Consider the following 17,254-nt stretch of genomic DNA (forward strand, 5'->3'; position numbering starts at 1 on the left):
CGAGGAAACCTTGGAGATGTGCTGAACCGCATTTACGACGTGTTTGCTTGCATCCTAGGGAAGACTGCTTGGCGCCAATGTCGTCCCAAGGCATCCGATTTTATTTGGGCGCCTGGCGTCAAGATGGATGCCTGGCCACTGTCCTGCCTGGGAGACCGCAAAGTAAAATGGACCCTTAGTTCGATTCAGTATCTTGGATTTAACTGCTGGCATCTAAATTATACAGCGAAGATTTGTTTGTGGCAAGGAAGAAAATAGATTACAAACGCTAGATCTACCTTTTTTACCTTGATTGTATCATAAGCAGAAATCAACAGCTCAAATTTGTTTGTGGCAAGAAAGAAAAAAAGGAATGATAGATCAACTTATATTGTATAGATGCAAATATGTCTGGTAACATGGGCCTTCTAATTCTGAGCTGGTTTCTATTGGCCTTCAGCCATCGTCGACGTAGAAGCACTCATTCACCGGTGTGAGAATTGCCAGTTTTTTGCTAAGCAAATCCACGTCCTGGCTCAGGCTCTACAGACGATTCCTACGTCTTGGCCCTTTGCATGCTGGGGACTAGATATGATCGGACTGTTCAAGCCCGCACTAGGAGGATTCCGTTGGGTCTATGTCTACATCGACAAATTCTCCAAGTTGATCGAATACAAACCCCTTGTCTAGGCCACAGCGAAGAAGGCAGCCAAGCTACTCGACAACATCGTACACAGGTTCGGCCTACCGAACAGCATCATCACCAACTTGGGGTCCACATTCACTGGTAGTGACTTCTGGGATTTCTATGACGAGAGATGCATCTCAGTCAAGTACATCTCCGTGGCTCACCCTAGGGCTAACGGCCAGGTCGAACGTGCCAACGGCATGATCCTAGACGCATTGAAGAAGAGGCTCTACGAGAAGGAGCAGTAGCACCCTAGAAAATGGCTCAAGGAACTACCGGCTATGGTCTGGGGGCTAAGAACCCAACCCAGTCGCAACACCGGTGTCTCCCCATACTTCATGGTTTTTAGCTCCGAAGCCATCTTACCCGCCGATGTCGCCTTCCGAGCACCTAGGGTGGACCACTACGATAAGGAGAACTCCGACTGAGCCTAGCTTGATGATGTCAATCACCTAGAAGAAGAGCGCCTAGTCACCTGTGTTTGGACGGCTAAGTACCTATATGGCTTGCGCAGATACTACAACCGCAATGTCAATGATAGATTCTTCATGGTCGGAGACTTAGTCCTCCATAGGAAAGAGAAGACGGATGGGATGCACAAGCTCTCATCACCCTAGGAAGGCCCCTTCATCATCAAGGCGGTCAACCGACCAGGGTCTTACAAATTGTGCGACATGAATGAAGTAGACGTCCCAAACTCCTGGCACATCTACCTCCTTAGGCATTTCTATCCTTGAAACGTTCCATAATATGATATGTACCTTTCATAATTGAGTATTAAATAAAGTTTTTGCTCTGATGTTTTCTCCATGTTTATTAGCTAAGTGATCTTTCTCCATGTATAACATCTTAAAGATGACATACGATTTTTGCCTAAGGCACGCCCCCAAATAGTCATGTTTATGATCGTGCTCCCTAAAGACGACCCTGTCTCCTGCTTCTCCCTACATGTACACGATCTTCGTGCTCCGCGTTATGGTCTACGGGCTAGCCAGGGCTGGTGACTCAGCTATAAACTAACTGGCCAGATGGTTTAGATTAAATATAAACATAACTATGAAATAATATTTAGTGTTCAACAAAAGCTACTAAACAACTTTACACAACATTCCAACATAAGTTTTTTCCTAATCTACTGGACTTTGTCTCATCCCTCGCTGATCAGGTCGACATCTCTAGCAAGCTTCACCGCCACTTCCTCCGCCTCGTCCTCTAGCTTTGTGATCTTCGCCGCACTCATTCATCAGGCATAACTGGTCATTATCACTTCAGGTTTCACTGAAGGATAATGTGACCGTAGCACCATGAGCGCATGGATGATGGCTCCTTGGGTGGCGTTGCGTGTGAACTCCTTGAAGTCTATCTAGCCCTCTAGCACCGATCTAAGATCGGTTGGTGGGGCAGGTCACCGGGCAGCCGGGTGGATCCCTCGGGTGGCTCGAAGCTAACATAGTAAAGCACGGGTTTGATCCCCGTTATCAATGCCTCCAGCTTATCATCCTGGGCCTTCAGCTGGTCCTCAAAGACCTTGAACTATGCCTAGGCATTGTACCGATATTCTACAACAAGGCGATGACATGTTAAACATGTTCCTAGCACTATGAGAATGGTTTCCATAGAAGATACCCTCTCCTTCAAGATCCTTCATGACCATATCAGCCTTCTCCTCTGCCTCCTCCTTCTCCTTCTGGAGTTGGGCGATGGCCTCGCGGGAAAGGTCGAGCTCTATCCCCAAATCCGCATAAGAAAAGATGGATAAGCAAGTCATGCCACCGAACACCCATAGGACAACGCTGAAGGTCTTACCCCTCTGCTGGTTGGCACTATGACTGAGCTGCTCAGTTACTGACCGGTTCTCTATCTCTAGCAGCTGGTGCTCTTTCTCCAACGCTAGGACTTTTAGCTCTAGGTTCTCCTCTTGACAGCGCATCTAGGTCAGCCTCTCCTCGAGGTCCTTCAGCGATGAATGCAACTCCTTGTTCTCCGCAAGAACCAGAGCCATCTAATCTAGTTGCCATCGCCGCTGCTCAGACATCTTCATCACATTCTACAGAAGCAACAGGTCAAAAACCATACCCAAAGAAGAATACAGCAACAAGACTACTATTGACTTACCTCAATCTAGCCCGTCATCGCCGAGAGGTCAGCCCTCAACCTCTTCACTTATGCGGTCGCCTCCTCCTCATCTAGCATCTTGAATTCGTCGCCATGCCGGATAACTGTGCGGAGGAGTTGAGGAGGTCGGACAGGCTCTCGTGGTATTTCTTCAACTTGTACAGTAGCTATCCTCAGAGGAGACACCATGGGCACCGCATCTTCTATGGCCATCGGAGGGTCTTGTGTCGCGCTACCCGACATGGGCCTCGCAGTCTCCGCTCATGCCCCAGTAGAGCCAACTGGCACGCCTGCTATGGCCCATGCCTCTTCATCACCGAACGCATCCGTAGGGTCACCCTCATCATGTGCCCCACCATCGGGAGAGGTCGGTCCTGCAGCCGGTGGCTCCTCCACATCGGGGACAACCAAGTCCGCTCCTGCTTGTCCCTGTTCGGCGCTAGGAGCTGCTATTTCTGCTCCGCGCTGCCCGTCCTCGGCAACCGACAGACGCAACTCTTCAGTCATCTCCGCGCTAAGACAAGGAAGCAGATTTGTCAAACAACAACATCAATCTAACGAAGCAATGCAAGAAAAACTTATAACTCTGACTCCCATTGAGCTGTCCTGAAGTGACGCGCCCATCTGGACCTGCCCTGTCCAATAGCAGAGCCGACTGGTGGTTCAGCATTTCTTCGGCCGGCGGCCTCGGCTCCTACCGCCGGGGTTGTAAGTCTAGGATCTCGATTACACGCTGTATGGTGGCTGGATCAAAGATCAAAGCACGATGAACATAGATGTTGGGTTTGGAAACTGCCCGGTGGTCTACCGGGTGACAATGCCCTTTTTCACTCACAGATATTCGAAGTACAATACGCCTAACCGGCTTACAATGTGATAACTCGACTCCTCGAACTACCAGCTACATATACTAGCCATCTCTCACACACCCATTAGCTAAACAAACCGCTACACATGGATACAAGACTCGGAAAACACACTCTGCAGAAACTGCCTAGTCGTGGACGCGGTCACCGCAACCGCAGCTCCCGCTCTGGCGTTCTTTAGTTTGAATTCTCGCCTTCTCGCCCAGCTGACTCGCTCCTCTCCTGCTCGATGTCTTCTTCATCAGTGTTGGCAGGATTACGCCAACATTCTCCCCCTTAAGCCTGACAGACACTGAGGTCTCTAACACCGATCAAATGCCTCATGACTGATAACTTCACTGCTGGCATTGCTTTGGTTAGCACATCGGCCTTCTGTTCCTCAGTTCCCACTCTCTTCACCAAGATCTGACCCCTCTCAATGCACTCCCTGATGAAATGATATTTCAGATCAATGTGTTTACTCCTCCCATGAAACACTGGATTCTTCATGAGTGCAATGGCCGAGTTATTGTCTACATAGAGAGTCACTATTTTAGGCTTCTCTTTTGTTATCTCACTGGTTAGATTCCTCAACCACAATGCTTGCTTTGCTGCTGATGTGGCAGCCATGAACTCTGACTCACAAGAAGATAGTGCTATTGTCTTTTGCTTCTGAGAGCACCAGGTTATGAGGTTCTCATTCAGATAAAACACCATCCCACCTGTACTCCTCCTTTCAACTATGTCAGCACCATGATCACTGTCTGTGTAACCCACAATCTTGTCTGCACTCCCACCCTGAACGTAGACCAGTCCAAGATCTATAGTGCCCTTCAAGTATCTCATGATCTGCTTAACAGCTTTACTATGCATCACTGTTGGTTTTTCCATGAATCTGCTAGCCAACCCAACTGAATATGACAAATCAGGCCTGCTGTGCAATAGATATCTCAGACACCCAATCATCTTCCTATAATCTGTTGCATCCACTCTCTGCCCTTCCTTGTCAGTATTCAGTTTACACCCTGGCTCCATTGGAACTTTGGTTGGATTGCAATCACCCATTCCAAACTGCTCCAATATTTTCTTAGCGTATGCACTTTGCTTAACAGTAATGTAATCTCCCCTTTGCTCTACCTCTATACCAAGGTAGTAGCTTAACAGACCTAAGTCTGTCATCTCAAATTCAGTCATCATTTGCTCCTTGAATAAGCTGATTTCATCTAGATTACCTCCAGTCACTATCAGGTCATCAACATATACTCCTAAGATGACTGCATTCTTCCCAACTCCTCTGGTATACACTGCTTGCTCACTGAGACATCTCCTGAAATTCAACTTTTTTAGACTTTTGTCAAGTTTGACATTCCAGGCTCTAGGAGCTTGTCTAAGGCCGTAAAGCGCTTTGCTCAATCTGAACACATGTTGTTCTCCACCTTTCACTTCATAGCCCTCAGGCTGTGACACATAGACTTCCTCCTCCAATTCTCCATGCAAGAAAGCAGATTTCACATCCAAGTGATGAATTTTCCACCCATTGTTAGCTGCAAATGCTAATAGCAACCTCACTGTATCCAATCTGGCAACAGGAGCAAACACCTCCTCAAAATCTATGCCATACTTCTGTACATATCCCTTTGCAACTAATCTGGCTTTGTATTTCACCACCTCACCTTCAGAGTTTCTTTTCACCTTAAACACCCATTTCAGACCAATGGGTCTCTTGCCTGCAGGTAACTTTACCAGTTCCCAGGTCTTATTTTTCTCAATGGATTCCATTTCTCTATCCATTGCCTCCATCCACTCCTGATGACTAGCTGCTTCTTTGTAGCAAGATGGTTCATCTGCCTCTGCAAGTAGTGCTTCAACATCAGAGTCCATTAATTCAGTGACAGAGGTATCGTCATAGATCTCATCTAAGTTTCTGAACCTCAAGGCTCCACTCTCATTGGTTGATGATGGTGTAGGAACATCAACCACAGATACACTATGTTGGGGTGTTGAAGGATCAGCCACAAAAGTTCCAGTCGGACTGCCTGACAGCTGACTGTTTTCTTCTGCTTGCCACTGTAGTAAATCCGGCACATTGTCTGAAACCCCAACTACAGTTTCTGAACCATTATCCATTGGCACATCCTGCCAAGTATGTTCCTCATCATCACCACCACCAACATAAATATATCTCACAGCTTCACCCTCTACAGAAAACTCAGCTGAGCTAACTCCCCCTGAAACAGTGCTCCAATCCCACTTCCTGTTTTCCTCAAACACTACATCTCGGCTTACAACCACCTTGTTTGACTTTGGGTCATACATTCTGTATGCCTTGCTCCCATCTTCAACTCCAAAGTGAACTAGTTTCATGCTTCTGTCATCAAGCTTCTTTGGATGAGGTGCAGCTGGTTTCACATGTCCTGTGCACCCAAACACCCTCAAGTGTCCCATACTTGGCTTCCTCCCAGTCCAAGCTTCATGTGGTGTTGTATTACCCAACACCTTTGTTGGCAATCTGTTCAAGAGAAAAACAGAATGCCTGACAGCTTCTCCCTAGTACTTCCCTGGTATGCTCATGCTTTTCAACAGAGCCCTAGCCATCTCCATTACAGTTCTATTCCTTCTTTCAACAACCCCATTTTGCTGGGGTGAATAAGGAGCTATAAAATGCCTATTGATTCCTGCCTGTTCACATACACCTGCAAACTCACCTGCAAGGAATTCACCTCCCCTATCTGATCTGAGAGTCTTAATTTTACAGTCAGTGTAATTTTCAACCTCTGACTTGTACTTGACAAATGCTGACAATGCTTGATCCTTGCTTTTTAGCATATAAACATGCATCCATCTTGAGTGATCATCTACCAACAGCATAAAATATTTATTGCCTCCTGCTGTTGCTGGTGTTATTGGCCCACACAGATCAACATGGACCAAATTAAGCTTTTCTGTAGCATGCCACTGAGTTGCTCTAGGAAATGGTGTTCTAGTTTGTTTTGCAGCCAAACAATCACTACACACTTGCTCTGGGTGACTAATAGCAGGCACTCCAGTAGCCATTTCCTTCCCCACCAATTGTTTCAGAGATCTAAAGTTAACATGTCCCAATCTCCCATGCCATAGCCATGCTTTATCATCAATGCTAGCCATCAAGCAATCTGGTTCTACTATTGTCAATTCAATTTTATACATCCTATTCAGTGTTCTGGGAACTTTCATGATCAATCTATCAGAGTGCTTTTCTAACACTTCTAATTCATCATCATCAAGCATAACCTTATATCCTATCTCTGTCAACTGACCAAGACTGACAAGGTTGCTTTTTAATTTAGGAATATAGTAAACATCAGAAAGTACCCATTGATCCCCATGTTTTCCCTGAAACACAATAGTACCTTTGCCCTGAATTTCGACAGTAGAGTCATCACCAAACCGTACCTTGCCTGAGATAGCACGATCTAGATCTCTGAACTTCTGAAGATCACTAGTCATGTGGTTGCTTGCTCCATTATCCAAATACCACAAGTTGCCTGTTGGATTGCCTCCTTCAGACAAGTGGAGTTCAGGCACTGCTCCAACCTCATTCAGAAACACCTTCTAAAGTCGGTTTGTTGACGGGTGCTCAAGCTGTCTCGGCATGGCCGTTTCAGCAAGCAACACCGAGTGTTCCTTCTCCTCCGCCTTTGCAAAGTGCGCCTCCTCCTTCTTCTTCTCGTTTGGACATCTATTTGCATAATGCCCATAGGTATGGCACTTGAAACATTTTATGTGACTCTTGTCATGCTTCCCTGCGCCATCCTTCCCGGCATCGCCACCGGCACCTCGACCACCACCGCCACCACTGCGGCCATGACCACGCCCTCGGCTCCCACCATCTGCTCTCTTCCCCTTCCCAGAAGAATCACCTCCCATGTTCTTCTGTCTAGCTTCCCACTCTGCTTGGGTGAGCAAAAGCTGCCCACTATTGAATCGCGTGCCGCTGCTACTCCGCTGCGTACGTTCTTCGAACGCCTTCAAACGCCCTACCGCTTCATCAAATGCCAACGACTTCAGATCATAGAATTGCTCAATACCAACCATGACCGTCAAGTACTGATCGGGCACGATATCAAACAGTTTCTTGACTAACTCCCGATCCTCCAGGCATCCCCCAAGACTGCTGTATCTAACTAACATTGCCGTCAGTTTTCCCACAATCTCATCCAGGGATTCTCCATTCTTCATCCGAATGGCATCGAACTCCGTCTTGAGCGTCTGCAATCTCGCATCCTTCACCCGATCCGCCCCAACGAAGCGAGCTTTCAGAGAATCCCACACCTCCTTCTCTGTCTTCTTCTTGGCGACTTGCATAAGCAAATCATCAGGAATGCATTGAAGAAGATGCGCCTTGATCTTTCTGTCCTTGATGGTCCGCTTCGTCGCCTCCACCTCGGACAGCGCCGTCGACACCTCCGCCTCCGGCTCAATCACCTCCCACTCCTCCCGATCCTCCATGATCGCCTGAACCCGAATACACCAGCTGGTGTAATTCGTGTGCGTCAAGGTCGGATACACTTGGCGCGCCTCCCCGCCGCCGCGCGCACCCTCTCCTGCCGTCACAATCGACATGGCTCCCGATCTCTAGTGTCTCCGCGAGTAATCAAGGCTTTGATACCAGATGTAAGTCTAGGATCACGATTACACGCTGTATGGTGGCTAGATCAAAGATCAAAGCATGATGAACACAGATGTTGGGTTTGGAAACTGCCCGGTGGTCTACCGGGTGACAGTGCCCTTTTTCACTCACATATATTCGAAGTACAATACGCCTAACCGGCTTACAATGTGATAACTCGACTCCTTGAACTACCAGCTACATATACTAGCCATCTCTCACACACCCATTAGCTAAACAAACCGCTACACATGGATACAAGACTTGGAAAACACACTCTGCAGAAACCGCCTAGTCGTGGACGCGGTCACCGCAACCGCAGCTCCCACTCTGGCGTTCTTCAGTTTGAATTCTCGCCTTCCCGCCCAGCTGACTCGCTCCTCTCCTGCTCGGTGTCTTCTTCATCAGTGTTGGCAGGATTACGCCAACAGGGGTCACCTGGGCAGGCTTGGGGACTTGACCGGTGGCCCTAGCTATCGCTGCTGGGGTCATCAGAGCACTCCTTAGGACTGTGGACGTGGCCTCCCATGCTTGGAGTCTCTCCCGCATCTCTGCTCTAGCCGGCGCAGCTGGTGGAGGTCTCTTGGTGCTTGGAGGAGGAAGAACCGCCCTCTCATCATCGTCAGATGAGTCTGGCAAAACCATCTACCACCTCCAGAGCTGTGCGGCATTCCTAATGCTCATAGGTCGCTCTTCATGGCGGGAGGAGCCCAACATTTTCCTCCTCTTTAGGGACGGCTCATCTTGTGCTGGTCGCTTCCCCCAAAGTTTCTCACGGGCATAGGCGGTCCGTGGATCTCCATCTCCATCACCGGGGCCATCCGATTACTCCTTACCAGTCCTTGAGCTAGAATGACACTGGGGACTGCTCAGTCGAGCATCTATAGCCCTCGGCCGGTCCTCTAACAATACTGCCGAGAAGTACACCGCTCGGTCCTACCCATGAATCTTCAAGAATGCACATGAATACATTACATAAAGACAAAGATCAAGTATATGTTACAAGCAAACTCTTACCATCGGGGAAGGCTATCGACACTGAATGCCCTCTACTGATCATTGATGGAAGTGCGCACTGCGAGGTTGAATATTGTGATGCGCCGCTTGACTTTGTTCCGGTGGATCTCCTCGGGCACCTCATGAGTCCCGTTGGTTCCCCCCAGAATTCATATCCAGAATGCACCCTCTCTTTACAGGGCTGGATTCACTAGAAGGTGAAATTTGTCGCCACTATGACTCCATCCAACCTCTTGCGATTTATCAAAGTCAGGAGCTCCCTCACTTGCTCCATTCCATTGGAATTGGGCCTCTTGGACCACCTGGGGTTGCTCACTAGAACCTGATCAATGTCGAACTGCACATATGGCTCCACCTACCTGATGTAGAACCATCTATAGGCCTAGTACTTCACATTCGTGTTAAGCGGGCTGGTGATGTACTGACTCGCCATCCCATCCCGCAGCTGCAAATAAGCAGTGCCAACCACTTTAGATCTAGATCCCCCTGATTTTGAGGCAGAAGAAATGGCGAAAAAGGTCAAAGTGGGGAAGGATTCCCAAATATGACTCATAGAAATTGATAAAGATTGTGATATGAAGGATAGAATTCGGACTGAGATTATAGAGACTAACGCCATAGTAATCAATCAATCCGTGAAGGAAAGGATGAATAGGAACGCCAAATCCATGGAAGAAATAATCTTCGAAGACAATTAATTCATCGGAGCGGGGAGAGGGGAAGTCCTCACCGGCTGCCGAATGCCACCCCACCATCGCACTGTTAGGCAGGACGCCCTAATTTGAAGATAACTAATTCGAAGATAGACGCTCGGGTACTAGTTGTGAGGGTATAACCCCCAATACCCACAGGGCTATACATGGGCTGAGGGAGGCCTAGCCTATAGTATCAAGGCACGCGGGGAACAACACAGGTCGGTGTGCACCACAAGTCTGCATGAAGCATCCTTGATGACGAAGGAGAATCTGATCGGATATGCTAGATGTTGTATTCCTTGTAAACACATATCATGTAACCGATCAGGATAGATACAACAGACCTATAACCCTACCCCTGAGCTATATAAGGCGGGTATGGACCCCCTCATTTTCACCTCATCTCATAATACAATCCACCAAAGACATAGGACGTAGGGTATTACATCTAGCTGATGGCTTGAACCTGCCTAAATCACTGTCTCTGCGTTCTGTGTCACCATCTAGTTCCCTTCATTCGTACCTCCACCAATTCATCTACTACCGTGGGCATACTTGTAACACCCTAGGTATTAGTCACAAGTTAAGCAGTGAGTATGGACTCAAGTAAGTTATGTCAAGTGATGATTGAGAGCTCTAATCTAAAATTTTTGAAGTGGTGATGAAGGTGTTGTGGTCAAATCTATGAAAATGAGCCCCAACTTGAACTTTGGCAATACACCTTGCTTACATGTTGACCCTTTTGAAATATAGGCTTGAGTAGTGTTCAACATGCCTCTTTTATGGGCATCACCTTAGTATCAGGCCATCTTGACCATTGGAAAAGTTTTATGAAGTTTCAAGCCAAGAAGTCACATGAAATGATAAGTTATAACCTTTCTTGAATTGCTTCATTAGGTGAATGGGAATATGGTATGTCGACCAAACCTTGCTACCTTGCCCAAATAACTCTAATTGAACTCTACAACAAAAATCAAGAAAGGTTCATGTTGAGCAAATGTCAAGAAAATGCCTCAATCGGTCTAAAACTCTAATTTAGGGTTTATCGTGATACCGCTTTGACCAAGGTTAAATAATAGTTTGGAAGCAAGTTATGAAGTTTGACCTTTAAGCAAAGTCTAAGTCTAAGTGGAGTGCTACAATATTCCAAGTCTGGAATTCATCATCATCGGCATTGGCATCCCGCGTTCTCCAAAATTTGTTAAGCAACTTGAGTTGAGCCAAAAATAAAGGTGGGAGTTTATATTGTGGAGATAGCATGTAAAAAGTTGGACTTAGTTTGACTCGGTTTGACCCTCCAAAACCAACAAAACTGAGCTCTACCTTAATCCTCGTTGTTTTCACGGACAGTGTCAAATTTGGACATAATTATCTTCTAATACATTGCCCTAATGACATGAGTTCCTCAATAAAAGTTGGAGAGCATCAGGAGTATAGCAAACTTCATTTAAGGCCCAAGGCCCAGATCAGAACAGAAACTGCCCAAAATTTCATCCCAAACCGACCACTTCGCAGCCCACGAGCTGCTCGGAGAAATGCCCCAGAAGACGTCGCGTGTCTGGTATGTGTCCACCATGCACAGTGATGGGTGCCTCTCCCTACCGCGTGGTTGCACCCCCTGCCTCCCTCGCGCGCAGAGTGGAGACACAGAGCTCTGCAGCGCCTTCATGATCGCCCTCTCCCTCTCCGCACTATCTCGCTCCCTTCCTGCTCGCGAGCGCGCACACCGCCATGGCCGCCGTGCCAGCTTTCGTGGCTGCCGCTAGCTCCCGTGCCTCTGCGCCTCCTTGCAACCTCCAGCCACTGCCGCCAGTGAGCCCCTCCTTTTGTTGCTGCTAGCCACCGGCCTTGCGTCCATGGTGTGGACGTCGAGCCCGACCGCCTCCGTCCGTCGGCCCCCTCCTCCATCGCAGTCATCGCCGCCTGCTACCACGGCTAGGCTGCTGCTGGCTACCGCCAGCCGAGCCAGAGCCTGGCGCGGTCACAGCTGGGCGCGGTCTAGCCCGGCCGGCCCTTCCCCGCCGCCGCTACCGAGCCCGATCCCCTGCTTGCTCTGTACGAAGGTTGAAGAAGAAGGTAAAAAATTGGAATAGAAACTCTTTGCATGGTTAATGATGCAAGAGCGCTAGAGAGAGTACTTTTCAGTTATGGGCTTGATCAGTTTGAGAAAAGTTTAGGGTTCCAGGTGCAAAAGTATTTTTTTGCAGAAAAAACATAAATTAGCAAATGAACATGTCTTGGAATCCTTGTGAGCAGATATATGCAGTAGTTCCATAATATCATATGTTTTAGTAAAAAGTTTTTACTGCACATATTTATCTTTGTAAATTAGGGTTTTCTAGGAATAAATTCATATCTAAAGGTGTGGTGCTCTAATTGATATGAAATTTTTATGGTAGGCTACTGATGCTATATGTGTGTTGTGGTAAAAATTTTAGGTTCATTGGATGTAATTTGATTGATTTATTGATTTAACTTGTTTGGTGCTTGATAAATGGTTTTAAATGATTATAATTAAAATAAAGATGCAAAAATAAAAAATGTTGTTACATTACCTTGGTATGAGGTTGTTGTGTCGTGTTGATACACAATATGGCTATGTGTTTGCAGAAAATAGTGTGTTTTAGATTTATCTTGCTCACACATGTTTTCTTGCAATAGGAATTTGTCTTTTTTGTAATGATTAATATATAGAACCTGCACAAGCAAGATTTGTACATTAGTCATGTTTTGTTATCATCTATCTCTCATAAAAATTTGAGATCCAAATGAGATGTTTGCCACATCACCTATAATTAACATATATGTTTTATTATATAATTGGATAATGAATGGTTGCTAGTAGATGCATGCAATTAAGTCATGTGATGTTTTTAATAGTTGTTGTTGAGTGGTATATATGAAGCCAAGTTATGATAAGTAGTGGTTAAGCTTTGAATATAACTCATATGTATGCTCTCATGTTAATATAACAACTAATGATTATGTTGCTTATACAAGTTCTTCATCCTTGCTTTAATTCTTGCTTAAAGTGTTTAGGGTGTTTCATGTTACCTAGAACCAATGCTAATTAACTATGTTCATAGTAGTGTGAGCTATGTGTTTAACTTATGCATATGTTACCTTGTTAAGGAACTAAATGAAGAACTTTGTCGCATATGTGCTGAAATGGCTGCATGTGCAGTTTTTGTTAAGTGGGTGTTTCTATGATACAAATGATGTTTTCTATGAATGTGGTCAATACAAAAGTTGTATATAGCCTCCTCATCTTGCTTTTCCTAAAATTTAATGATTTTAGTCCTGATGGTTTAGGAGTTATAGATTTTAGAATTTTGCTGTCAGGTTTTGCATGTCCTCTGAACAAATCTGAATGATTGTATTGTTTGGCTTATTTAAACATGGAATCATGTATTGGTGATAATATAAGAGTTGTATTGATTTTGTTAAGATTTTGAAAATTTCTAAGATCACCACTTTTGATGGCCTAGAACTCTGGTTATAGCTATTCAAAGTGGAATGGCAGGTTCTGTCCAAATCTGGACAGAGATTCTTTATTGGGTTGCTTCACCTTGTTAGCTATAGAATCATCTTAATATGATAATAAGAAAGTTATAAATAGCTTAATAATATTTCCATAAAGTTAAGAATCATGTTTGTTGGATGATTAGAACTCCAGTTATGCATTTCTGAAGTTCATGTCAGTTTTCTGTCCTAGTTTGTGCAGATCTGCTTGTTAGTGTTTTCAATCTTGTTAACCTTTGAATCAGCTCTAGGTGTAAATAACAAAGTCATATACAAATTCCTAATCTTTCTAGAAAGTCTAGGATCACCTTTTTTATGCCTATAACTCCAGTTATGGTTGAAACAAGTGCCTTCTATGTTGCTGTCCAGATTCTGAGCATGTACTAAGTAGATTGCCTTAGCTTGCTCTTATTTTGGCTAAACATGTTAGTTAGTTCTTGATTGATAAATGCTTGATGTAACTGGACTTAAGTTGGATATCATGCCATGCTTGATGTGCTTGCTATCCTATGTTAGACTTGATGTAAATAACTTACTCTCTAGGTGCTCATGTCATGTGGTGTAACCTTGTGCTTATCTTAATATGCTTGTATGTGATGCATCTCATGTTACCATTCTTCGCATTCATGCACTTGCATCTTGTATCTCATTTAGGTACACTAGATGAAGCACGCGGGGAACCGAAGGACGTGATGTTGGAGCCAAACCCGAAGATGGTGTTTGGTGGACCTATCCCGAAGATGGAAGTACTCCTAGAGTGCATGCCTAGAGTGGAGATGTTCCCCAAGACGGTGCAAGCTAACTGAACTGACTTTGTGTTGGATCCCAGGCAAGCCTCGGAGCATTCTAAGTCTATTACCCTCTCTTTTTACAAATGCACATAAGTATAACTTTTGTATGTTGCATTAGGTGATAGGAGTTGAATGAAACCGTTGGTCCAAAATTCCTACCTTGTCCACTATATATAAATACCTGAACCCTTACGAGTATGAGTAGGACGTTCTATGCTTAGCCATGCTTAGACCGGTAGAAGTGGGTGATTTCCTGTCACCTGCAATATAGGTGGATACCTGGTCACGGTTGGCTATATTTGCTATCGTGGCAAATAACCATGTGATGATGAATAAATGGAGACCGGATGGGGTCTGATGATTGAGAGGCAGTAGGACATAGAGGTCTTGTGTGCATGTTTTATCCCATCTGTGTCGATTAAGGACCGCATCGTTGTTGGTCCTCGGTCATTTTGAACAGAGCCTCTCACTTAGCTGGCCGGATAACTCGTTCCGACCATGAAGCCGAGTAGCTCAACTCAGGCCAGGCCTCGTTCTGTAAGAGTGCGCACACTGGAGGTAGTAAGGATGTGCGGAGAGCCAGACATGAGCCCAAGGGCAGGCTGGGCCTGACCATCCTGGCAGCTAGTTGTCCTTGATTGTGCGGCCCTAATTGAACCCGCGACATGTGTACCTGAGTTATACCAAAGGTGACCTAAGACTACCTTGGCGCAGGTATGTCTGGGTTTGTGTTAGGAATACTGCCCAGCTGGTTGCAATCGATTCGAATCGCCGTCTCTCCCAGATAGTCAGAAACTTGACCGGGCTTCCTCCATTCGTAGTAACACTGGATAGAACATGATGGTTATGATGATATATGATAACTCAGATATGGTTACTAATGTTTTCTTTAGCTTAATCAAGTGATTGTTCTAGAATAGGTGCAAAGTTTGCCATAATAAGCTTCACTAAACTTGATGCTAAAATATTGACTAAAAGATTGAAAGTAAGGACTTATGGTAGTAATGCTCTTTTTGCAAAGTTATGCTATCCATCTAGCTTCACTAAATAAGCCTTGCACACCCTTGAGAGTCTTTTTATTTCTCTCCTATAGGGTAAGTCTAGCTGGGTACATTCGAGTACTCAGGGTTTTATCCTACCATGTTTATCCCTTGAGACTCTATTTATTTATCGTTCATATGCTATTGTTGGAGAATGTTACTTATGCTAGCAGTGTATTTAAAACTTATGTTATTGTAACCATTTTAAAGCTATGTTGTTTTAGCTATCATATTTGTAAACTTGGCAACATATTATTATTTGTGAACTATGTATTTGCTTAATCATGCGATCTTGGTTGTGATGTTGATTTACCGAGGTCCTTCGTGACACTCGGCGGACTATCGGCTTTATATAAGTGCAAGCGTGTGCGTACCAACGTGTTAAGTGGTGGCAGCTGTGCTTGAGCTTGTATAAATCAGACGGTTCTGTCGTAATACCCCTCGGTAGACTGCCGACTAGATTTCGTCGACAGAAGATAATGAGGCTGAGTGTCCTTTTTGGTTTAGCTCAATGGTGAGTGTTTAGAGCCGTTTACTCCAACACGGGGAATCAGACACGGTGATCTGATCTCCCCCTATCTTTTCTTGTTAGCAGCAGAGGGCCTTTCGTGCCTCTTGAGATCAAGAAATCAGTCATCAACACTCAATGGCATTAGGGTGGCTCCGTCGGCTTTGATGGTTAGCCACCTACTCTTTGCAGATGATAGCCTGCTGTTTTTCAGGGCTAAAGGGGAGAGTGCTCGGGAAGTGAAGGAAGTGTTGAGTATTTATTGTCAAGCTTCGGGCCAGCAAATAAATATGGAAAAATCTTTAGTTCATTTTGCCAAGGGTTGCGGCCAGAACTTGAGGGAGGAGATCAAGAATATCCTTTGGGTACATACTGAAGCACTCAAGGAGAAATATTTATGCATGCCATCTGATGTGGGTTCAGCGATCAATGGAGCCTTCAAATACTTAAAGGATAGTGTTTGGAATAGGGTACAAGGATGGATGCAACAGTGCTTGTCAGTCGGCGGGAAGGTGGTTCTCATCAAGTCTGTTGCACAAGCACTCCCAACTTTCTCTATGTCATGTTTCAAATTACCCCGCGGGCTGTGCCAACACATTTATGGTCTACTGCGCAAATTCTGGTGGGACTGTATAGATGGTAAGCAGAAGACATGTTGGGTGGCCTGGGATGACATGACCCAACCAAAGTATGTTGGTGGTCTTGGCTTTCGAGATATGGAGCTGTTTAACCTTGCACTCGTAGCAAAACAAGCATGGCGGATATTGCAGGATGGCAGTTCTTTGAGTGCTCGGGTCCTAAAAGCTGTCTATTTCCCAGACCAAGAGTTCCTTGCAGCTGAGATTGGTTCGTCTCATTCCCGTATTTGGCGATCAATTGTTGAAGGACGGGATGTCCTTAAAGAGGGCCTAATACGGCGGATAGGCACAGGTGAATCAACTAATGTGTGGACAATGGATTGGCTACCTACGTCAGGGTTAAGGAGGCTGGTACCAAGCAGCCTGGCGAACCTCCCTCAACTTGTTAGTGAACTCATTGATCCGACGACGGCAACTTGGGATTGTGAGAAGTTAATGAAGTTTTTTACACCGATTGATGTGGATGTGATCACGAGCATCCCTCTAAGCACAAGGCATCAAGAAGATTTTTGGGCTTGGCACTTTGAAAAGCGTGGCGTTTTCTCGGTTCGATTAGCATATAGGATGCTTGCACACCATAAGTATCTAGCCAGGAATGTGGGTGCCTCAGATAGATAGGCTACTGAGAAGGAGTGGTCTACATTGTGGGGAATCAAGGATCCCTCCAAAGTATGTGTTTTCTTGTAGGGACTAGCTAGGTGCTCTCTCCCATCAAAGGACGTTCTCCACCATAGGAACATGGCGGAAAATATTGCGTGCCAAATATGT

General features: G+C 45.6%; 1 protein-coding gene across 1 annotated transcript; it reads right to left on the reverse strand.

Annotated features, from left to right (window-relative positions):
* Nucleotides 1-7,218: 7,218 nt before the first annotated feature.
* On the reverse strand, nt 7,219-8,229 carry LOC136480092 (uncharacterized). The gene has a single exon (XM_066477748.1). The coding sequence runs from the start codon at nt 8,227-8,229 to the stop codon at nt 7,219-7,221; it is 1,011 nt and encodes a 336-aa protein (XP_066333845.1).
* Nucleotides 8,230-17,254: the final 9,025 nt, after the last annotated feature.

This window comes from Miscanthus floridulus, chromosome 9 (assembly GCF_019320115.1).
Source record: "Miscanthus floridulus cultivar M001 chromosome 9, ASM1932011v1, whole genome shotgun sequence".
NCBI lineage: Eukaryota > Viridiplantae > Streptophyta > Magnoliopsida > Poales > Poaceae > Miscanthus > Miscanthus floridulus.

Excerpts from the sequence above, each read along its gene's own strand:
- LOC136480092 (XM_066477748.1), bottom strand. The coding sequence starts at position 8,229 with ATGTCGATTGTGACGGCAGGAGAGGGTGCGCGCGGCGGCGGGGAGGCG.